Source organism: Brachyistius frenatus, unplaced genomic scaffold (assembly GCF_029030835.1).
Source record: "Brachyistius frenatus isolate BFR_SWC_R1_liver_20210118 unplaced genomic scaffold, ASM2903083v1 Contig_99, whole genome shotgun sequence".
Lineage (NCBI taxonomy): Eukaryota > Metazoa > Chordata > Actinopteri > Embiotocidae > Brachyistius > Brachyistius frenatus.
Window position 1 is genome coordinate 508,812 of NW_027210698.1, and position 24,942 is coordinate 533,753.

Here is a 24,942-nt window from a genome sequence, read left to right on the forward strand (position 1 = left end):
GTCAATTAATCAGCCGTGGAGGGGGATTTATATTCAGTCCCTGCCCAGTAGGATTCTTTGGTATGTGGCCTCAATGGTAGCAGGTTGAGAAGCCACGGTCTACACTGTCTTTAGGCCCATTACTCTCACCTCACAGCCCATTCATAAAGAGAGCTTTGAGCAGTCTGTTTTTTGGGGGGATCCGGTGGGCTTTTTGTCCCATAATAGCCGAGTGGATTCAGTCTCTGCAGACAGACATGTTTACTAAACTCTGCATAGGTGGAGCAAGGGAGATTACGTTTGCCACTTTGAATAATAGGGCCCTGATTATTGGCTGGGGAAAGTTTGCAAAATGACAACATGTTGTTTTGCCTGTCTGGGCGGAAGGATCACCTTTGACTGGGCGCTAGTAGAAGCTAATTGGTTTACTTTTGACAGCAGCATTACGAGTGGCTTTAAGAGTGATTTAGAGTTTCACACTACCTCTTTGCAAACTGTATATTTGTAGAATTGTAATTGAATATTAAAAAAAAAAAAAAAAAACTTGAGTGAAACTGAATGAAAGACATGGCAGCGACATCAATCACAGCGTCTCGGAGGCACTAAATGTGCAGTATTGATGTGTAGGAAAATGTTGGACAGCACGTGCCATCCCAGTTTTGGACTGTTTATTAAAAAGAGCTCCTGTCAAAGAGAAACATAATATGTCTTTAAATCCCTCCATTACATCTTGAAGACTTTAAGAGTTATCCTCAAAACATCTGCGCTCTTAAATACACTTTGATCTCTCATGAAAAGACACGAAAATACGAAACCTTTTTAAATTACTCAAAGTTGACAGTTTCTTTTGTTTTGTCAGTGAACGACATGCTGACATGTTTGTTACAGCACCTCTTCTCATTTTACCTCTAATTTAAAGAGACTGGCATGACTTGTTCTGATGCAAGAGATGTACAGACTACAAACTGTTGCTGTTCCTATTAACTTCATCAGAGCTCTAGTTATTGCCTTAATTCCAATTTGAGTGACTGGAGATCTTGAGCTGCTTGAGCTGCGTTTGATTTTCCTAACACTTATTGAAGTAGAACATACCGTCACCACATCTCTCATCTCCAGTTGCATCGCCATCAGCAGCTGTGGAGTTTATTCTTTTGAGCAGAAGATGGACTCTCTTAAAAAGTTTGATTTTGCCAGGTGTAAAAAAAAAAAAAAAATGTTTCACAACTCGACACAGTCTTGATATACAGTTTGAAAACAGGCCGTAGTTCCATAGATACACACTTATTTTATATTTCCTCATTCAGTATTTGGACAGATGTTTCCTGCATCTCCTTCCTTTCATCACGTCTTTACATCCCTTTTTCCTTCCCAACATTTCCAGCTCCAGACTATATTCTGCATTACTTATTAGTTTGACAGTACGTAATGCCAAGAGACATTTTTTTGTCCCAGAATTAAAAAGAAACCCCTCATGTTCTGCCGTGTGAAACTACAGCTCATTATTGTCTGTTTGTACAGTAACAGATGAATGTCACAAGGCAACACATTACACCATGCAGTTTGTTGAAGATACACATACTTTGTGTTTTGGATTTGGTGGGATTTTCTCTATTTTCTCACAGAGTATGATGTGTTGGTATTATTTGAGCCAGTGGTTCTCAAGTGGTGGGTTGCAACTGAAATTGGGTCTCAGGGCTGTTTTGTGTGGGTTGTGGATGTGTCTGGAAAAATAGTCAAAACTTTGATTGTGAAGTTTACAGACTTTCTGATGCTGGGCTTTTATTTTGAAGGACATACATATCCCATGACGCAGTAGCCATTTTCTGCCATTGTTGTTACGACTGTAACAACCAAAACTAATGTTGTTAAATCAGTAGTTAGCTCTTTCTCACAGGTTTAGAATCAGATAAATTTGTATCACCAGTTTAAACTTGTCTGAAAAGCATGTAAGCCTGAAATTGTCGACAGTTCTGCCTTTTGATTTTTTTTTTTATTGAATTTTGCAGATTTTGTCATCCAATATTGGCCTGTCACAGATGTATCGGTATTAACGTATACGTTGGCCATTATGCTCCGATATGAAAACTTTATTTACATAACATAGTGTAGAAAAAGAAAGGTGGGGTGGATTCGAAATTATTCTATTTGTGTTTTCTTTTAATATAGTTATTCATAATTATTGAAATGTCAGTGAAGTTTACTGTTTCAATGCACTGCTGCCAGTGTGTACAATAAACTGTAAAATATTCTGAATCAAAGGTGTCTAATGATCACATTTTAAGGATCATTGGAAAAAAATATTTTTATGTGCACTTTATACGCAAATAATTTTGTACTCATTAATATCGGCATCGGCCCCAAAACTCCAGTGTCAGTTAGGCTCCAGTCTTTTATCCCTAGTTGCACTATTGTTGCGTCTTTTTATTTCCTGTTTCAACAGTGTCTGAAGACATTGTGTGTCACTGCACTATTTTGGAGACAGACGGGAGGCAAAACTCCACTGTGGAATTAGACTTAAGACATGTTTTCACTCTGTACCAAAACAAAGCTGCATCTCTGCCTATTGCATCTGCAGTTTACTCACATCTGAAATTTTAACTGATCAGCGTAGTCATACAGATGTTGTGTCAGTTGTTTTTAATAACGGTCTCCATAATAAGCCTAATAATAGGACCAAGGACGGGCCATTGCTGCAGCGAACTACAATGCACTGATGTGAATGTTCTGTCAGTCTCTACCAACATGACCTAATGTGTGTGTCTCTGTTTAATGTTGTGAAACACAATGAGAGGAGCTCGAGGACGGACAACAGAGTGTTTGTTACAGAGCGGTGCTGAGAGAATGTCCTGAGTTCAGATTGGAGGAACTGCGGGGCACAGCTGCACAACCAAGGAGGACGACCAGAACATCTGGATTTACAAGGAGCAGCATGTAGGATTAAAAAAGTGATTTCAAAACATCTAAGATCCCACTGGAGGATTTAAACAACAACATTTTATAAGACATTAATAGTATTTATAGTGATAGGCTAAATACATATCTGGAGTGGGATCAGGTACTTAAACACTGCAGGTGCATCCTTACATGTAGGAAAAAAAAAAAAAAAAACAGGCTATCCGGTGCTAATGCTCCTAGCCAGTACGTGGCATGTACCCATAGACTGCATATAAAAGTGGACATAGCTTCCGGGTCTAAAAATGAGGCCGATGTGAAAGTGCCATAAACTGCAATACCACCAACCAGAGGTTGGCTCCATGGACTCCCATTCAACTTCTCTGATCAAATTCGACGTCAATGCTTTTTTTTTCACCAGTTATTTCAGTTTTGCTATCTACTTGCTTATTATTAGTTTACTGGCGATCCATCTGAAAATAATCCCGTCCTTAATTAGAAAATAAGCCTCAAAAAGCTGTGTTTTTGGGGGCTATTTGTTTAACAGGCCTTTGGTGCAGTCAGGTTACGACTATCGGTGGTATTCGTTTAGAATCAGATTGAGTCCGATACCCCGCTCGCTCCCCCTCAGCGTATCAAAATAGGGTCGCTTCGGACTCCAAACCGCTCGGGACTAGCAAAATGGCAACGGCCCAAATCCGAAAAACGGCTTAATTTCATCCGTTTGCAAACCAATGGGTGACATCATTGTTGGTTACCACTCGCGTGTACGTTATATTTCTGTGCTAACCTGAACAGACACTGTCTGTCTTCTGAGTTGGTGACTATTCCCAAGTACATTTGATCGGAAATAAACTTGTACAGTACATTATCGGCCTGTGTAATTAGCTCTGCATGAAGTGTAAACTCCTATATGATTGTGTGTGTATGTTGTATTGTGTTTTCACCACAGTATTCCCACAGAGCTGTTAGATGTCATAGACATGATAAATGATAACAGGATAATTGAATTTGGGGAAATATCTAAGGTCCATAAATCACACTATTCTTTTTTTTTTGTTACATGTTGTTATTGCTAAACCCTTCTAATGAAACCAACAATATTTTTTTCTCTCCTGATATAATTTTTTTTCATGTATATACCACAGTAATTGTATATGCACAGACAAGGATATAATTATTTGCTTAAACAAGCAACGTAAACTTTGATTGAGGGAAACTTGCGTATGTGCAGAGAGAGACAGCTTCCCCTGAGAAACGAGGAGAGCAGTGAGGTGTCAGTAAAATGTCATCGCCCTACAGGAGGCGTCTCTAAATAAAATTCGGTCCAACAGTAACTGACATGCACAGTAAGCAGTAGCACGATATTAACAAATCACCTTCTGCAGGGGAGATTATCGGGCCTTTGCAGAGCTCGGCACTACTACCTGCTTTCTTGTTGCAATTGCATGACGAATCGTGACTAATGAAGTGGTTGCGATGGATGGAAATAATACAGGGAATTTTATGCAGTACACCCAGCCCTCACTGTCTGAACTGAATTTGTGTGTTTTATTTTTTAAGACAAGGAAAGTAATTTAAGTGTGCGCCCGCATGTGTGTGTGTGTGTGTGTGTGTGTGTGTGTGTGTGTGAGAGTGAGAGTGTGTGTGTGTCCATGTCCACAAGCTGAAAGGAATTTTGTTGTTCTTTCCATACTCCACGGACAGTCTCCCTTACAGACGTGGCTGCAGCTGTCCAGAGACGTTGGTTTGAAAGGTTAGTGCTGCTGTCTGTCAAAACGACGGCCTGGTGTGTGTATGGAAATGGATATCTGAAATTGTGTGTTTGTCCTACAGTGCTGCGTGTCTGCTTACAAAACTGAAGTGCTTTCTTTGGGCCGTCAAGGACAAAGAATGAACGGCAGCGGCGTAAAGAGGAAACACAGAAGGGGCAAAGTGCAATAGTGCTACAACATTTATTTAATATGCTTTTAGGACAGGTTTAGAAAAATAGAAGGTTGATATTGATCGTGTTTTTAATTTACAACAACACAGTGTTACTGTTTCTTGTATAGAGTCAGTATTTTTTATGCGTTTACACATTATTAAATATGACCTTAAGTAAAAGTATGACATGGGACGACGGACGTCTTGTACTTGTTGTCAGTGAGCAGCTCCATCAGAGCAGTCAGAAATTGAGGACATGGCTTGAAGGAAACTCAACTTTATGCTTTTAACCTCCACATCCTACAAACAGGAGAGCGTTTATTCCCTTCACATTACACCTGCAGATCTTTGTAGACTGACACATTTTCAGGGACTCATCCCGCCTTATGTCACTGGCGGTCTGAGCCTGCACAACACAAATCAGCGCTTCTCTTTGCATTCATATTTTAGGCCCTGAGATGGGAATCCTTTTAAGATCAGCTTAGCAGAGACAAGTAAGAGACTCGTATTATGTTAACTAATGTTTGACAGATTGTTGGAGTCACACCTGTGAGATTATAGTTCCAAAATATATTTGACCGTTACACTACTGCCAGCATGGCTTTCTGCTGAATAGGCTCTGAATGTAATAAGATGCATACCAATCAGAAACAAATCAAAGTGTAATTAATGGTTGATACCAGTATGTAAACGTGTGCCCACACAAACATACTCCGTCAGCACACCACACTTCCTGTCACATTGTTATTTCTGAGCAATCAATCAGCTAAAAATGATTCAACTTATAAATTGTGCAGACACATATTACCCATATGAACACTCTTGAGCTTTCTTATTTGACATTGAATAACAGCATTACATTCTGTATATATCGCATAGGTCCAATGTCCAATCAAGCTGCATTTTTTGTAGCTTTAGATGATAAAGCTTGAAGGTTATGTGCATTTTTTAAGTATTTCATAAAATGTCATATGACATTTTTGGCATCTTTCTAACCCTGGATGTTTGGACGAGATTGAACAGTTTGTTGCTGCAAAGTATGCTTTTGCATGATCGGTGTGTTTATGCTTGATAGACACATTGCTTGCACTAAAAAATAATATTCTGTGTGTAAAACTTGATCTTTGACTTTTTAAGACAATACGGCAGAGTTCTGATGCGCTGACTGAATTGTATTTTGGTTTCACTTCATTATTTCAACATTAATCTTAAATAGTTTTTTTTCTTTCCATAAACGGGGATGCAGAAGTATTTGGATGAACAATATTTTTGGTTAGTTGAAGACATGCTGATATGAGATTTGCAGTTTCTGTAAGTCAGCAAACTGAACTACTTCTTTTGTTTGTTCTCATTTTTATGGAAATCGGTCTGTTGTTATTGCACTGCTTTGAGTATTGTGTTCCTTTTTTATTTTATTTTTTTACTCCATCTACGAAGCTTTGATTGATTGCTTACGTTGTTTTTCTAAGTCAAGCTCAATTTGTAACAATTCCTTTCGCTCATTTTGATATGTTTTTCTTAGCAAATGAAAAGACGTACTTTCCACTTGAAACGCGACATGACAGAATTTAAGACCTACATGTGAGCACTACTTTTAAGTCACTGTGAAACATTGTTACAGAAGTTTTCTTAACCCTCAAATCTGTCATAAAAACCAGCTGGTCGTGCCCTAAGTATGTTTAATTTCCCACTGCTAGTTTGTTTTATTTCACCCCTGTAAATCAAAAAGAGAGAGACTTGAGTCTCAGCAAAGTAAATGCTGTCACTCAAAAGACACCTTGGAAGGAGAGAAAGTTGCAAACTAAATAGAAGGAGAAACAAGGCGGGGGGGCGATGTGTGATCTTACATAAAGCGCAGATGGTCCCAGAGAAGCACGTGAGGGAGGACTGGAAGGAAGGAGCGATATGGAGAAGAGTCTGTCAGACTGACTGACTGACCTGGGGGTCCCAGGAGCCAACACCACAGGCTACAACACCTGGGCGGAGCAAAGCAGACACCGGGGTCAGTCGAGGAAGAGAGGGATGTCATGAAAAACACAAAAGTTCATCTTTTCCCAGAGGGTTCAGCCATGATCGTGTTTATAAATCAGATACTGCACTGATTACTGAGGGCTGAGCCTGCAGTCAGCTGCTACTTTTAGTTCATGTTCACTGGACTCAGGATCGATCTACAAATATCGATTGATCTCCAAATTCATTCCTTTCAAAGTTGTTTTCTGATTAATTATGTGAATTTTCTTCACAGTACTTTCTCGCCGCCTGTTTTTCCAAATCTTCACTTAATTTCCATTTCCCATAAAATCTATCTACAATCTTTGAACTTGAGGGTCATAGTCTTCCTGGATAAGGACAGTAATAACAAAATGAAGCGTCTAAATGTTGGAATAAACTGGTCCACCGAGTCTTCTTTTTGTGGAAGAATAGTCATGTCTGCGTTTTTCTAGATTTTAGGTGAGACCTTTTAGAGAGCAAAATATACATTTAGAATTTTTAACTGTCGTCTCAAGACTTGATGATATATGTACAAGGAGGTCCAAGTTAAGCAATAATTGAAATTCTGTTTATTTGTTAAATTCATGAAGGAAACTAGGGATCAACTGATCCAAATTCATTTCTGTTTGATAAATATGATGAAACTTGCAGCTAGCAGCAGGTTAGCATAGCTTAGCATAGATACTGCAAACAGCTAGTCTTCCTCTGTCCTCTAGATCTGGTTAAAAAAATAAATAAATAAAAAAGTCGCGCTGTGAGTCTACCTGTAAAATTGTGTCTTCCGTAAAGCATACAAAAACCAAAGTGTAAAAACACGAGGTTGTGTGTTTTAGGCTCGGCTATTTTTTGGTCGAGTCTTGTTGTCGAGTCTTTTTTGGTCGAGTCTTGTAAGTATAGAAACAACATCGGCTACCTATGTTGTTTCTATACTTACAGTTTTGTACAAAGCAGGCAGGCCAGCTGTTTCCAGAGTGTGTGCTAAGCTACCTGGCTGCTGGTTGTAGTTTCACGGTGAAATCAGAGTGGAATCGATCTTTATCCAACTCAAACGTAGCGTTATTCCCCAAATGTTGATGTTGTCCCTTAAATTGAAATATCAGCTGACACGGAGTAGGCATTGTGATCCAGTGGGCCTACGTGGTATATTGTGACAATTTGCTTTCTGTGGCACTTAAAACAAAAACATGCTGACATTGATTGTATGTGGAGCAGAACATTTTACTTTAATATTAACTAACATAAATAAAGAAAATCTATTTATTACGGAAGGGTCACATATGGCCCATTACTGATATACCTAATAAAGTCAGTGTCAGTGTTGGTCTCTAGTGCAAACCTCTAATCAGAGCTTTCTAATGGCTACAGATTTTCTGTCATCCATCATTCGAACTCAGTTGAACTAGAAAACGGTCCAATGACAGTAGTTCACTGTAAATAATGAACACATATGATCAACTATTCCGGCTGAAGTTATGCATTTTCTAATTCTAAATATGTAAACAGAATTTTACCTTGCACCAACTCAGTCCCTGGTTTTCACTATGAGAGAATAGACTTTGACCACGTCCACTATTTCTTTTGAATTCACTCACTGTGCCACGGAATTTAAAATAGTCGACAAAGTGTGCGAACTTGTCCGTCTTCAACACAGCAGGTTGAGTTTTGGACATTGAGGTCGTTGCTTTTCCCCGTGTTTCATCCCCTCCTCTCGTTTTGTGGTTTTAGACCAGCGTGCAGCCTGTCATCCTGTGTGTTTACGCGCCTGTGTTTCCTCTGAAGGCCCACACCTGGTTGCTGATAGGGACGTCAGATGTACAAGATGTACGGCCAGGCTGAACAAGAACATACACAGCTGCACTCTGTCTCCGGCGCTTCTTTCCCTTCCAAAGTCAACTCGTCGGAGGCGTCGTAATGCGCGCCCCGCTGGGGGTTTCTACTCGGCACCCCGCTGTGACCGTGGGTTCCCCTTCGAGCCTCTCCTCACTCACAAAGCTTGTATTTGCTGATCTTCCTGTCTGTCCCACCTGCAGGCTTCAGCTCTGCACAAAGAAAGGTCAAGGATGCTGGAGAAATGCTCGTTGTTTTGTCCTTCTAACATGCAAGCACAGCCAGACTCAAAGACAAACTACAGAGCTTTGGGGAAAATATGTCAGCTGTTTGTTACATGTGCTTGTTGCTGTTTTGCTGACAGATTTTTATGTTTTTGCTGATGAACAAGATGTCTCACTCGGTCTCAGAAGAAGTGGGATCATGAAGGAGAAGTGATCTTGTTTGTGTCGGTTGCTCGCTCTCCCCAGGACTTATTGTCCTGCAGCAGTTTTATAGAATTAAAATAAAATATGCTAAACTGATAAACAGTTAACTCCATTAGCCGAACTGTGGTACTTCCAGTTTCTGTGTTTATGGTGAAGTTATTGACAGTTTAGTGGTTTCAAAGATATTTTTTTTTCATCTAAATTAGCAGCATGGTGCACTGAAGAAGAATGTTTTTTTTTACGAGCAGTATTTACATTTTTGTCAGATTCAAAGCCAAATCATATTAAAAAATGTGAGACTATTCATTGAAGGAGCCTCTGAAAGCCGCCTCTGACAAGCCCAGATAACAGGCAGCATGGATGAATGAATCAAGTTTGTATTATGGTGTCATGCATACTGCTGTGCAGTGTGTCTGTATGGGCTTACAAGACAGCATGGATTCATATAAGCCATATAGACATTTATTTAATGTGATGCTTTCAGATGCAAAAAAAACAAAAAACAAATCATAAATCACAGAAAAAAGCATTAATTATAGAATAGAGATTAAATCAGAGTAAATATAATTAGATACTCTGTTTTGCCTTCCTGCTTTTGAATAAGATTTAGCAAACAATTCAACAACCATTCCCATTTTTCATCCGTGTACCGGAATATTTCCACAGTTTGTCGATCCATTTCATGAAAAAGTAACTCTCCTGTATCATTATAATATGTACAGCAAAGAACATTTTAACTTACACAATCGCACAATCTGTTTTACTCCTGAATATCGTTAAATCACCCAAACTTGGCCAGAGGAATCGTATCGAGCTCAATTTCGATAAGGTGTTAACCTTATCGAAATATTATTGCAATGTAAAATTGGAATAGTGCTCTTATAGTCATGGGGAACTGTGATTCACATGAACTAAACAGTGTTTTATTGATGTTTTAATGATCCTACAGTGAATTTCTGTTGAACTGACCCTGATATACAGTTCATGTGTCACTAAATTGCCAGAACTTAAGCAAATCTATGTAAAATGATCAAAAGAATGACTTTAAGTTTGTTGATCAAGTCATATATCTTAACCTATATTCACATTTGGTATGATAGAGTACAAATGACGTAAAGTAGCGGTATTTATTTTTCTACCAGAGCACAAGTGCCTTCATGTGTGCCCACAAATGCACAGACAGCCACAGCTGAGGTTAAAGAGGAGGTCAGGGGAGAGCGACCATCTGATGCCAGCAGATGGAGTGATGGAGGGAGGGAGGGAGGGAGGAGAGGGGAGTAGAGGGGAGGCTGGAAATGACATGACCAAATGCTTATCGGCTGCTCTTAAGGCGCTGATTTCACTTTACATCCCGTCTGCTCCAGCGCGCCCACCTTATGCTGAACTTTGGGGTAGAAGAGATAGTATTCAGCAGAGTTTATTCAATAAGTGCGAGCGTGAGCGTGAAACATGAATAATTCAGCTTCACATGCGCCAAAAAGATGTTGATTATTTACCACCATTGCAGGATTCTTAGGAGAATAATACAGCATTAGAATCTGATGGCCACACAAGGCAAATACGTCCTCTCGGGATGCTTTTCTCTGCTGGAGCATCCATTTCTGAGGTGTGCTTGTAAATGAGGTGGGTTTTTTTATGTGCCTATAGTGCATTTGTTGGACCTGCTGCAGCAGCACTATCTCAGGAACACACTCGCATTTCCATCACCCGAAGTCACCCGTGTCTCTCTCTCTGTCTTTGTTGTAGAACGGAGCTGTTCCAGGAGAGCCAGTGAAGAAAGATGAGAACTCCCGGAGAGGGAACTGGGGCAACCAGATTGAGTTTGTCCTCACCAGCGTGGGCTATGCTGTGGGCCTGGGCAACGTCTGGAGGTTTCCCTACCTCTGCTACAGAAACGGAGGAGGTACGCACTACAATGTGGAGGTCATTTCTATTGTGCTTGTGGCATATAAATGAAATACAGCACAACCAATTGCATACATACATACATGTATATTAAAAAACATATAATGCAAATACATGGACAATCATGCGGACCAAACTGAGTGATTAGTAGATAAGCAGGGAAATGTTCGAAGGTGATATGAAACATGGTGATAATCGTTTCTTTGAGGCCACTGATGCTACATTTAACATTTAAAACGTGTAAAAGAGGCAGTCAATAAAAAATACAGTGAACCCTGGTTTTTCGCGGGGGTTACGTTCCAAATAGAAACCGTGATAGGCGAAATCCGTGAAGTAGTAACCTTTATTTTACAATTGAAATAGATAGAACTGGACATTAAATATATCTACGTTACATATAGTCGTAATGTGATTTCAATGCACGATGCAAATCCGTGAAGCAGCGAGACCGTGAAAGGTGAACCGCGTTATAGCGAGGGTTCACTGTATTGTAAACAATGCCCACCTGTGACACATACATCACCATCATAACATGTTACAGTTTTCTCTGCTCTACTTATCCTCTGCATCTCATTACAGCTGATTAGATGGACAACATTATAAGCACTTAGATATAACGAAAAAAATTTGACATTTTTGCTGACTTGGGGCTCATTTTAATGCACCATCAGTTATTCTACTCTAAGGTATTACCGTGAGTTATTCTACCAAATGATGTGGTCATAAAAATATCAAGGGCTCTTTAGGAAATAAAATAAATCTTCCCATATCTTAACTACACTTTTCTTTTATTTCACCTTGTTGTGAATCACAGCAGGGTTTTTTTCTAAAAGTGTAAATGTTATAATCATGATATGGATCTGTCAAAAAGCCTTCAGATCTCTGACTTGATAAACTGCATATAAGAAATAGTCTATTGTGGGTAAATTGTTGAATATTATTATATGCCTCTATCATGTTGTGGTTAAAATACACAGAAAAAGTAGAAACTCATTGTGAAAACGTATGACCTGGTCATACGTTTATATGTCATAATAATAATAATACGTCATACAGGCTTAGTTTATTTAATTATCTCAGCAGGTTACAAAGGGCCAATCTCTGCGTTGTGGTAGATAAATGAACCTGATTATGAACTTTTCAGGGTTTGTAGTGTCAGAAACTACAGACAAGGTAAACTAAAACATAAAAATGAAACCCAGAGGAGGCTTTGGTAATGAGGATTTTTTTTAACATCTAAACGTCACCTACTTTCTGTACAGATTAGCTACACTCGGCAGAATCATCAAGGATATATTTTATATTACAAATTAATTCTATTGTTTATCTATTTATGCTTATGAGGATGTCAGTTGAGTGGGTAGTCCTTCAGTGTGGCCCAGGGTACATTCATGCACACGCTGCTAAAAGAAGGTGAACATACGGAGCCCAGAACATCTCCGAACGTGGTCTGAGCAGATCAGATCTGTGCGTCCTCATTGCTCTTTAGAGCTGATCACTTGTGATCAGATCAACCAAAACACATGTTATTGCAAGGTGTGTTTACTGACTGGCTTTTGTTATCTATAACCCTGATCATTTACTCAAACACAAAATATCTCCATACGCAACATGTGTGTGTTTCTTTCCACAAGTTACTGCAGACCTTTTGCTGCACCTGCATTAACCACCATATTACATTGTTATTGTCCAGAATCTCCATTAAATTCAGTATTTATGGTAACACAGAACACCAGGTAGTGTCACGTTTTCAGAAGTTTAGCATTGGTCAGGTATCAAAGTATCAGTTCTCCTGGCATCCTTAGTCCTGGATTATTAGCAACTGATTAGTGATTTCCAACTCGTGTCTCACTGCATTGGGTTGCTCCATTAAAAGTCCAGGAAGCTCTCAGCTGCTAAAACCTTTAGTGATGTCTGAAACGTTTGCAAGGAAACATCTGTGTCGCTGTCAAAAGCAGCTGACTATTTTGTAAACCAGAAGCCACTGTAGCCTGTAACAGAACTACACATTTAACAACTTGGACAAATTTCATGAAATCAAACCTGACGGTTAAAACCTTTTGTAGATTACAGTATGCTTTGTTTATTTGAGCTTGCAGTCTAACAGTCTGGCGTATTTTCTAATTTGAGGAATATTTTTGTGACATATAAAATATTTCCAGTTCACACCATTTAACAGGCCAGATGTGTCAACCGTATTCCACATAAGCAGACTGCAAGTGTTTACAACAGCCGCAGCGGCTCGCGCTTTATGTGCTCAGATTCAGTCCAAAGCCTCTTTTTAGGCATCAACTTTTGCATTGCTACATTATTGTTTATTGGGCTGTGAGCGCTGCCAACATACGTTTGAGCATATCGAACAGATCCAGGTGCTGCTGACAACGCTGCTTTCATTTTACAGCCGCTCTACTCTAGAAGTAAGAACAACAAAATATGTTTGAGCTCTGTTGCTGTCGGTCTTTTTGATCCCTTGTCAGATGCATCTTAAAAAGTCTGGATTAAACAAAGTAATATGTGCTCGAAATATTTTTCTATCTCTGAAAATGTGACAGAAAAGTGCTAAGTAAGAGTGAAAGGCAGCAACTCTGGTCAAGGTCCCCTCACTCAGTGATTCAGATCATTTTCCTTGGCACCAATCCCACTTCAGTTCATGTCTTTACGCTGCAAATATTTTGATTCGTGTTATGCATGTAGGAGACCTGCATTCCCGTGCGAGGCCTCGGTACTGTATATGTGGGCCATACCTTAGTTCACACACAGCTGCAGATAGCGCGGCAAGCAGACAGGAGAGCTGAGCTTTACCAGCAGCGATAAGGTTTTTGCTATTTTACAGTATCAGCTGGTTGTGCCGACCTAGTTCGCACACAGACAATCATAAGAAAACACACACACACACACACACACACACACACACACACACACACACACACACACACACACACACACACACACACACACACACACACACACACACACACACACACACACACACACACACACACACACACACACAATGACCCACCGCCTCCCTATAGACAGCTGTCTGGTTTTTGGTCCAGTCTGAACCACTAGAGTTGCTGCACCAATGAACAGACTCAGCTGGACATTCGATGACCTCTCTGCTCACTCAGGGGAGGTCACCGTGGCAGATGAGGTTTATGTTTTTAGTTTTTCCTTTTGTTCAGATTGCAGCATCATTTATGATTTTATATAATTCCTCCAAGCCCATGACACACCTCTAACTTCTGTAGTTGTAGTCATTAGAGTTACGTATTGTTTAACACAAACATGCATCTAGATTTGAGCTACCCAGATTGGGGCCCGCGGACTGAGTTTGGCCCCTCATTATTTATTCTTAATTGTTGTAAAATCATAACTGTAATAACTACAAACTGTACATTTTGTGAAACTAAAAAGTTAATAATAAGAGTTTTACCGCAATATACAGCAGAGTGCTGTTAAATTTTCACCTTAAATTATGACGAGTGATTATGTTCTCTCTTCTGCTGATGCTCATGTGCTCTGTTAGTGTGTCCTATGTCATTGACTAAAGATTAACGAGTCGTGTTTTAATCCTTCTAAAATTGTATTATAGATTTAGAATGTTTCATTTTAATGAACTCTAATTTCACACAAAATTAACATTTGTTTTTGTCCCGCGGCCCTTCATCCAGACAACAGTTTTCACTCTTCGTTGAAAAGGATTTGGGCACCTCGGATCTAGATCATCATTATTATATGTATGCATTTTTGATGTTTCCCTGGCACCAGTGTTTTTAATGATAACTTGTGGTCCAATTTCATATCTTAGTGTTGGTCCTATGTTGGTCTTTGATGTTAGTCAAATAGGCATTTCCACATTCCCCAATGTCATAACGCTCATCTGCCTGTTCAGCATCTATTATCTGTATCAGTTAACAGAGTTCATTTTTTTGCAGCTGAGGTTCTTGTGTTTTTGTCACGCAAAGGTTTCCTCACAACAAGCATTTTCTACTGATTCTACAAATAGCTTTTCTAGAGTTTACCAGGAACAAAACACCAAACCGAGCACCTGAAGATGTGATATTTCAGCTCAGTTGTGTTTGTTGGCTCCAGTATATATCATCATACTGCTAATGTGCAACTTCCCAGTCTTCCTATACCATACAGTGTACAATGACAGTGGCTGTCTTGTTGCCTCTCTCCTCCAGGTGCCTTCATGCTACCATACTTCATCATGTTGGTGTTCTGCGGGATTCCTCTCTTCTTCCTCGAGCTTTCCTTTGGTCAGTTCGCCAGCCAGGGTTGTCTGGGAGTCTGGAAGATCAGCCCTATGTTCAAAGGTGTGTATGTGATTTCAGACAATCCCACAATGGATTTGTTGTTTTTAGTCATTGGTAAATACATGTCAGACTCTTCCATTCTTCCTTCAATTTATTTTTCTCCACCCTGTCCTCTCCTTCCCTTCAAGGCGTGGGCTACGGCATGATGGTGGTGTCCACCTACATCGGGATCTATTACAACGTGGTCATTTGCATCGCCTTCTACTACTTTTTCTCGTCCATGACCAGTCTGCTGCCGTGGACCTACTGCAACAACCCCTGGAACACGCCAGACTGCAGCGGGGTGGTCACCAGCACGGGCATCAACACCAGCCTGGTAAACGCCACCACCAGCCTGGTAGCGGGCGTGTCCGAGGTCGTCAACCGCACCAAGAGGACCAGCCCCAGCGAGGAGTACTGGAAGTAAGAGCTCGACGTGCATTATGGGCCTTAGTGGATCTGTAACGCTCATATTAAATGTCTAAAATCAAAGTGGTTTTATGTTTTAACCCTTACGCAAGGTGAGTTCAAATTCACTCCTTTTCTTTTTGGTTAAATAGCGTCGCAAGTATTCATCACACAGAGATGTAACTCATACCCTGTGAAACTGCACGGCTTGACCTTTCCAGAAATGTTGGTGTCTCGTTTGTGTGACAAAGTGTTGCGGAGATAATCGAAGTTGAAGTTGCATTTGTCTTTATACTCTGCATGAAATGCTACGTCCATCTCCATCCCCACTACTCTTGATTGAACAATTATGAAGTCCCGATGGCTTTATAACGTACTATAAATCAAAATATACAGCAAAACTTACCCTTTCTGATGATACCTGTTGTTTCTTTGTACGGCAAAGCGTCTTCAGCTAATCCAGTTTTGAAATCACAGCTGACCTCTGCCTTCAACCTGGGTTGACATTACAACAAAAAATATATGAATGTGTTTGTGGGCCTACACTACACCTGAGTTATTAGCACATATCACAGGGGTGATTGTACTGAGTATGAGTCCCTGGTTTAGGCCCCCTGGCCACCCGGAGTCATTCACGACATTTATCTTCTGTCAGGCAGTAAGCACATATTTTCCATATTTTTTGTGTCCCACAAACATGGTTCAGATATTGCCAGATTCTAGACAATCTCCTCGATACACTTATGAAAAGATATCTCTACTGACAATATGTTCTGGTGAGATATGTGTAAAAACACAACAATTCTGTGAGACAACATGGTTTTTTTCCTTGATATAAAGGCAAATAATTAAAAAAAAATCCTCCATCCATCCATCCATCCATCCATCCATTATCTAAACCCGCTTTATCCCGAACAGGGTCACAGGGGGGCTGGAGCCTATCCCAGCTCACTTTGGTTGAAGGCAGGGTACAACCTGGACAGATTGGCAGTCCATCACAGGGCCAACACATAGAGACACACGGAAGCAAAGACCATTCACGCTCTCATTCACACCTAAGGGCAATTTATAGAACCACCAATTAACCTGAGACTAATGTTTTTGGATGGTGTACCCAGAGAGAACCCACGCAGGCACAGGGAGAACATGCAAACTATGCACAGAAAGGCCCAGGACCGGATTCAAACCCAGAACCTTTTTGCTTTGAGGTAACAATGCTGGCCACTGTGACGCCCCCAAAAAGAATTTTAAATTTTAAAAAATTATTAAAGAACATTTAACATACATTTTTTTTGTTTTTTTAAAATCTCTAAGTATTACGTAATTAAATGATGAAAGATCTGGATAGCCTCAACTGTCCTGAAAAATATATGATACAGCACAAATGTCTTGCCCCTATTATGACCAATAAATTAACTTAAAAGTGAAGGTAGTGAAATCACCATGAAAATAGCCGAGGGTTCAGACTATTAGTCAGTGACTAAAGTAATTCTGCTTAAGTACATAATTAAGCACATTGCTGATGAGTGTGCACACACTGGGCTGTTTTAGTTCTCTACAGTGTTTCCAAAGTAAATCTACAATTACAAGTAAGTAAAGGAGGATCTTAAGTTGACTGTTGTCATGTTGACAAGTTGAAAGTGACAGCAATCAGGATCTCGTCCAGACGAGCTGCTGAATCTACCCGTGGCGGGAAACCACACATCCAATTAGCATATGAAGAAGCTACAAAACAGTGTTAGAGCCAAAAATAATGGTGTGGGGTAGCCTAATATTAACATAAAACAAGATTAATGAATAAATATCATCACTGTTCCATGCATATAAACACTAGCATCCCTATCTGGAATAATTTTATGGAATTTCAAACAAGTATTGATTATATCTACTTTAAATTTACTGATAGTATTAAAGCAAAACAGGTCATCAAAAAGCCAGTAACAAAATTGTCATGATCTGCTTCCTCTTATTTGAATCAGAGCAAAAGTAACCCAGTAAATTTGATCCCTGGCTACTTCCTTCAGCTCTTCTCATGGTCTCCTTCCAGTTTTTTCGCTCAGCGATTACCTGTTACAATATTAGAAAGTATGACTGAATGGATGTTTTTGTTATTCCTCTGAGTAATATTGCATTGCCGAGAGCAAAGGCATGTTATCAGCGAGAAGTCTGAATCGTTGCCAGTGTTGACAAGGTCAAAGTTTAGATGACCTCTATAAAGTGTTGTATCTTCTGAAGAAAGTGCTATTTGCTTAGCTGAGTTGTAAAAGTGTAAAACATGAGACAAACCTGTAAATGTAAAATATCTAAACATCTAAAACGGTCTCTCTTTCTGTCTGTTTTTCTGTCTGTCTGTCTGTTTTTCTCTCAGACATTATGTGTTGGACATCTCGGATGGTATCGGGACCTTTGGAGAGGTCCGTCTCCCCATCCTGGGCTGCCTGGCTATATCCTGGTTTGTTGTCTTCCTCTGTCTCATCAGGGGCGTTAAATCCTCTGGAAAGGTTAGCCATGCACACACACACACACACACACACACACACACACACACACACACACACACACACACACACACACACACACACACACACACACACACACACACACACACACACACACACACACACACACACACACACACACACACAAGCATACTTACACACTCAGGCTTGACCACATATAAAACAGATGTGAATTATATACCTGCAATATATCTCAGCAGCTTGTGTGATTCTCTGTGCGTCCAGGTTGTGTACTTCACAGCTACCTTCCCTTACCTTGTTTTGACCATCCTGTTCATCCGTGGCATCACTCTGGATGGAGCCATCAACGGCATCAAGTACTACCTCACCCCACAGTGGCAGAAAGTCCTTGATGCAAAAGTAGGCATTTATATTAGCAGGTAGATAAACTGGAAATTAATTTGTTTTCTTTCTTTGAACTGCTTCTGACTGTATGTTGTTTGTTTTTGTAGGTGTGGGGAGATGCTGCCTCACAGATCTTCTACTCCCTGGGTTGTGCCTGGGGTGGTCTCATCACAATGGCTTCCTATAATAAGTTCCACAACAACTGTTTCAGGTTGGTACTCCAGACTTTGGATGAATAAAAAACAAACTATGATTTAACCGTTAGAACCCAATGGATGCAGATTGTGTTCAATTTCCTACGTTCTTCTCAGTTGAATTGCACAGCAGGTATTCATCACAGAGAGATGCAACATAGAGCTGGCATTACATTCCACTTTGTATAACAAAAAAAAAAAAAAAGTTTAAATGATAACGTATTTGTGGGTCTACCCAACAGCTGAGTTATTAGCACATATCACAGGGGCGTATGCACTGAGTGTGAGTCCCTGGTTTGGACCCCAGAGTCATTCATGACATTTATTTTCCATCAGGCACTGAGCACATATTTTTTTCCCACAAACATGGTTCAGATATGGCCAGATTCTAGACAATCTCCTCTACACAACTATAAAAAGATGTCTCAACTGACAATATTTTCTGGTGACATATATGTAAAAACAGATACAAGATAAATCATGAACAGGTAGCCCCTATAATGACCAAGATATGAACTTAAAAGTAAAGGTAGTGAAATGACTTTGAAAATAGCCTGGGGTTCATAGGGTTAAAGGAGTATTTCAACATTTTGAAAAATTGTTGAACACTTCCTTCCCTCCTTACTGGAGCCAGGCAACCGTTAGCTTAGCATAAACACTAGAAATGGGAAAACAACATGCCTGGCTCTGTCTAATGGTACTCAAGTAGAGCTTCTGTATATACATTACAAAACGTTTGATGCTAACAAGTTGTGTTTTCAAAAAGGTGTTACATCAGGAACTGGACTCTTTAAACAGATGTGTTAATATCAACAGTTGTGTCATTTCCCAACACACTATTTTGAACTGCCAGTTTCTGTTACCTTTAACAAAACAACTGTGTTGAGAGTTTTAATTCAAGGTTGGTGCTGGATTTTCAAACACAGTGGTTGTGTCAAATATAACACAATATGTGTGGCCCGAATAAAAATGCATTATTGTGTTTAAAAAAAAATAAATCAAATGAACCAATGAAACAAATGAAAAATGTTCTGCATTGTTGTGATCTGGTTGATTTATTTGTATTTATGGCTAAAAGTCCTTCAGAGTTTGTGCACTCTAATGTCATTCTCAAAAGAATCTTGGTGAGGAGACAAAGAAAACTTGTTGACCTTAAATGTTTGAATTAATGCAGTTGGACTCCTGAATGAGTCAGGGCAGAAGAGTGATGGAGAAAGTGAGAGGAGCAGTGTGAAATAGTCAGGAGCCAACTTCCAGGCGATAGGTCTAAAACAAGAAGGGGGAGAAAGCGAGATAAAGTTGGACAGGGGGAGGGACAGATATTGCTGTATTTGGACTCGTGTTAAGAGGCTGGTCGAACCGCACTTGAACACCAAGGGTTAGCGAGAAGCCGAGAAGCAGGGTGAGATGGAGGAAAGGTTACAGAGGAGGAGATAAGGAGAGGAAGAGATGGCATTTATTTCCCGAGCTTGTCCACACATGCTGACGGAGTGAGGGCGTCGGGGGGAGGTGGGGTTGGATGGGGGCAAGGAGAAAGGCTGAAGAGATAATTTGCTCCTCTGCCAGCAGCTTGAGGTTGTGCTATCTGCGCGCACAGCTGCACGGCAGCCTAATCAGCTTGTGTTCTGCAGCTCCGTCTCCGCAGAGACGCTTTCAGCTCTCCTGTAACACCACCAACCGGTGCACATGCAGAAGTGCAGAGTGTAAGGACAGAGCAGGAGCCTCGTGGGTGAGAAACAGACTGGCATCAAAGTCATCAAAGACATCTGCTGTGATAACCCTAACAGGAAACGTGAGGAAACAAAGCAGTGTGTAACCACATAATTCCCTTGTTAGATCTGAACAAAGTCCAAGTCTGAGTCTGAGTCAGAGAGTGAAGGTGAAACAGAGTTCTTCAGGCGTCTGAAACCAGTCAGCTTTTCTATAATAAGGACAGCAAGGCAATAAAATGGGACGTAATCGTGTAAACAGACTCACATCTCTTGACCTCAGAGAGTCTGCCAAGAGTTGGAGATCGTAAATTGAACCAGAGTTTTCTCTGACACCACGCAGCAATAAACTATGAAGGTGGTCTTGGACGAACACACATTTTTCAACATTTCATTTCATTTTTATTTTATGACATTTTCACATTTAGAAACTGAAGCTAAACTACTTTATTACTGGAAAAAGAAAAGTTTTTTGTTCCTTTAGACAAAAATTATTTCACACTTGGATTGTATAGTCAATATTTAAATAATGGATTTACAAACTGCTGTTAGATGTAGCAATGTAGGTCATCATTTACCTTGAGACATGCAAATTTAATACAATTTACCTTTGTCTATGAGTGGATTGATCATAATCAAAAGTATTAACTGGTGTCGCTTTACTAGTTCACAGGTATTACTCTTTAATTTACCATAGAGTTATTCTGTCATTTTACATGCATGTAGTTGTAATTATCAATAATACACTGGTTTAATGTGGAGAATTTGTACCATTTTGTTGTCTTACAGTTTAACGAATGCTCACCCTGTCTTTGTTTTCTCTCGTCCTCATACAGAGACAGCATCATCATCAGTATAACCAACTGTGCGACCAGCGTGTACGCCGGCTTCGTCATTTTCTCCATCCTGGGCTTCATGGCGCATCACCTGAACGTCCCCGTGTCGGAGGTGGCCGACCACGGCCCGGGACTGGCCTTCGTGGCCTACCCAGAAGCCCTCACTCTGCTGCCCATCTCACCGCTCTGGTCCCTGCTTTTCTTCTTCATGCTCATCCTCCTGGGACTGGGGACTCAGGTGAGAACGGGACACTGTGGTGGGAAACATAAACATATTCATGGACTACAGGTTCAGGAGGAATTTTATAGAATCACTCCATTAATTACTTCATTCATCTAAAATCAAGACTGACCCTTTTGTTGATGTTATAAATGTTTTGAGGTCAATGTGGTACTGAGTGTTTACCTTTTTTTTGTTGTTTATTTTTGTTTACCTTTTGCATGTGTTATGCTCAGACTTTGAGTCATTCAGGGCAAGTAGCACGATGGGATGATTAAAAGTGCACAGATGCCTCTTAGTATCTGTTTGTATAGATTGTGTCTTCTCATGTTTGCAGCTGGAGCTTTATAGGATTCCACTTGATTTCCAGCTTACATTTCTGCGGTTAAACCTTACAGATGTCTGTCTTAAAAAAACAATCAACCAATTTTATCTTCAGGGTTTAGTTGTGTTCGCGGCATGTTGACCACACCTCCATGTTGATGCTGTAAATGGAGCGAGTGACGTCAACAAGAATGAGAACTGATAGGAACTGTGTGCCTCGAGGACGCCCGATTAGATCTGACCTGGATCTATAGATTTGTTTGTAATGTGGAGAGTCTCACATGTCAGTAAGGTGAATGGCAGCAGACTGCATACAGCTCAGGTGGTACTGTGTGCCATATATTTGTCCTCCTGCTGGTGGTCTCCTTACTTTGACTCTTGTGCCACCATGAGGTCGACATTTGCACTTTTGAGTGAAATTAGTTATTGACTATTGGATAGATTGCCACAAAATTTTGCATAACAGTTATGCTAAAATAAGATGGTACACATATTCTACCTACTCAACAAACATAGCAGTATGGTTGATGCATTCAGTTTAACATTGCAGCGCTATTTGAACTGCTGTAAGTGTCTTTTTATTTTACAGTGGGTGTGTACAGATTCAACTTTCTGTGTAGTGGATGAATACGTTGCTGCTCACAAGAAATACAGTAGTAACATCTTCATATTTCGGTTAATTCAAAAGAAAAAGATACTGAACATTTCAGGCAGAGGATAAACTATTTTCTATTTAAAATGTTAGACTTTAAATGTTATTAGTAGAGCCTGACTGATATGTTGGCTGGCCAATACAGATATATCACAGATATAGTTTTATTGGCATACATGGTGGTCAATTCATCTGTCAATATCCCCCTTCATCATGTAAACAGAAATTTTAGCCTCACCTCTCAATTTAATTTAATCCACAAACCTTTCTTCCCTCTTCCTGCAGTTCTGTCTGCTCGAGACCCTGGTGACGGCCATTGTGGACGAGATCGGTACAGACTGGATCATCAGGAACAAAACCGTTGTCACGCTCTCGGTGGCCATCGTTGGTTTCCTGCTGGGCGTGCCGCTCACAACGCAGGTAAGTCTTCAACACCTACAGATCACGTGTTTTAATGAAAGAGGGAGAGGTTTTGACTAAGTTCCTGTTTCTGTGTGCAGGCAGGAATCTATTGGCTGTTACTGATGGACAACTACGCTGCTAGTTTCTCTTTGGTCATTATCTCCTGCATCATGTGCATCTGCGTCATGTATATTTATGGTAAGAAGGGAAAGGGTTTGCTGCTGTGTTCTTAAGCTGGATATTACTCTCACAAAACACATTCTGAGACATGGAAACATGACACAGCACAAGCATGTATGTAACGAGCACAGACAAACGCACATAGACAGACAACAGACATGTAAACACAAGTGGCTAAAGCCTGAGATAACACAGTATGTTTTTACACAGGATGTATATGGAGTGTAGTGCAGTTAATGAGTGTATCTTAAAAGACAATTGTAATGCCAATCGTGTCTGGACTCGTAGCAGCAGGAATGTGGTTAATGCAGCTCTGAATGATTAGCACTAGTTCATTTCCCAAGCTGTTGACATCATCGTCCAGCCTGCTCCCTCTGAGGCCTCCTGACATTTATCTTTGAGAACATTTAGATAATCAGGCTCTAGAAATAAAGAGGAATTTGTTTTACAGTGTGACACTAACTGAGGGGTTCCCTGTAGTATTATAAGATGTTAATCCAAGCCAATAGACCCGTTATAATGTACATCACATCATTATACGCACATTTGGAATATACTGTATAACTCACAAGTCAGTCCTTAGCAATTAACAGTGCATTAACAATATCTGCCCAGTTGTGATAATTTAATAACATAAGGCTCATTTTGACCCATGTGTTCAATTGCCAAACAGGAAATGTAGTTAATCACCAACTTTAGAGTAATCAAACAATACAGGATAAAAAGAAACCAGATGAAACAGTCCATCATGATCATGTGAACCGAGAGGACCTAAAAAGACCACATCCTATCTTACTTAAATCATGTAAAATGTGTAAAATAAAGAATAAATATTTTAGATTTTGCACGATTTCTAGGTTAGTAATCAAATTTAAGCAGATTTGTGGCATTGACTATGTAAACTTCTTTGTAGAAAAGTGTAGATTTCCTTTAGTGGCATGCTTCTATTGAGGTATTGTTCAGATGAGACTCAGGTGGATTTGATCGTCTCATCAGAGAACCTAAATCAACAGTTGTTGTTCCCCAGTTGAAAATACGGCTCAGCTGTGCCTCCAGTTTCTGGCACAGTATTGCTCCAAAAGTAGCACTGTGATTGGAGGAAGCATGGCATCAAAACTCTGAGAAAGTATCAGAAGTCAGACTGTTTGACTCTGCATCAAATCATGGCTAGGCTGAGTGTTTCTAAGAGGGCAGTGCATGGAGCTCTAAAACACTTGAAACTGGATCAGCTGTATCCAAAGCACGATCAGGCCGACCAAAAGGGACCACATAATCAGAATATCAATACATCAAGATTTGTTTTGTGAGAGATAGAAAAACAACTTCACAGATACAGTATTTGCTGAATGAAGACTCCAATCAGCAAAAGTCCTGTCAGAAGAAGGCTGCCTCAGAGGATGAGTAGGGGTCTTTAATGACTTCTCAGTCGGGAAACATTTCTGACATCACAAGAAGCTCTTTGGAACGCTGTCAGATCATGCAGAGATAACACCATAATCACTTTTGGAGTCCATATTGCTGTCATTAAAGCAAAGGGGAGGGCAAGACACAAATATTCTGAAATATGTTTCACAGATTCAATTTTTCAACCAGACTAATCAGAGCCTGACTGGATGCTAACTTTTCATTCCCTTGCAGGTCACACGAACTACTTCAAAGATGTTGAGATGATGTTGGGTTTCCCTCCTCCGCTCTTCTTCAAAGTCTGCTGGAGATTCATCTCCCCGGTCATTATCTCTGTAAGTGAACACACACACACCTGCTGATCTGAGACTAGTCATAGTGATTGAATCTGTTGTCAAAATGTGACATAGCTGCAGCCATTTAAAAAAAGTTTGTATCCTGAAACACGTTTGGAGATTTAATTGTGGCAGGACACAAAGCACACAGTGGTTCAGCAGTC

At 40.2% G+C, this 24,942-nt stretch overlaps 1 protein-coding gene across 2 annotated transcripts in view; it reads left to right on the forward strand.

Moving 5' to 3' along the window:
* Nucleotides 1–24,942, forward strand: part of slc6a9 (solute carrier family 6 member 9) — a 74,881-nt gene that overhangs the window by 45,331 nt on the left and 4,608 nt on the right. For both annotated transcript variants that reach the window (XM_069711371.1, XM_069711370.1), the window contains 10 exons: nt 10,791–10,947; nt 15,140–15,271; nt 15,400–15,673; nt 18,027–18,159; nt 18,403–18,537; nt 18,630–18,733; nt 21,262–21,499; nt 22,743–22,877; nt 22,958–23,057; nt 24,678–24,778. In XM_069711371.1, the coding sequence (XP_069567472.1) occupies nt 10,791–10,947; nt 15,140–15,271; nt 15,400–15,673; nt 18,027–18,159; nt 18,403–18,537; nt 18,630–18,733; nt 21,262–21,499; nt 22,743–22,877; nt 22,958–23,057; nt 24,678–24,778 (1,509 nt within the window). The remainder of the gene's footprint in view (nt 1–10,790; nt 10,948–15,139; nt 15,272–15,399; nt 15,674–18,026; nt 18,160–18,402; nt 18,538–18,629; nt 18,734–21,261; nt 21,500–22,742; nt 22,878–22,957; nt 23,058–24,677; nt 24,779–24,942) is intronic.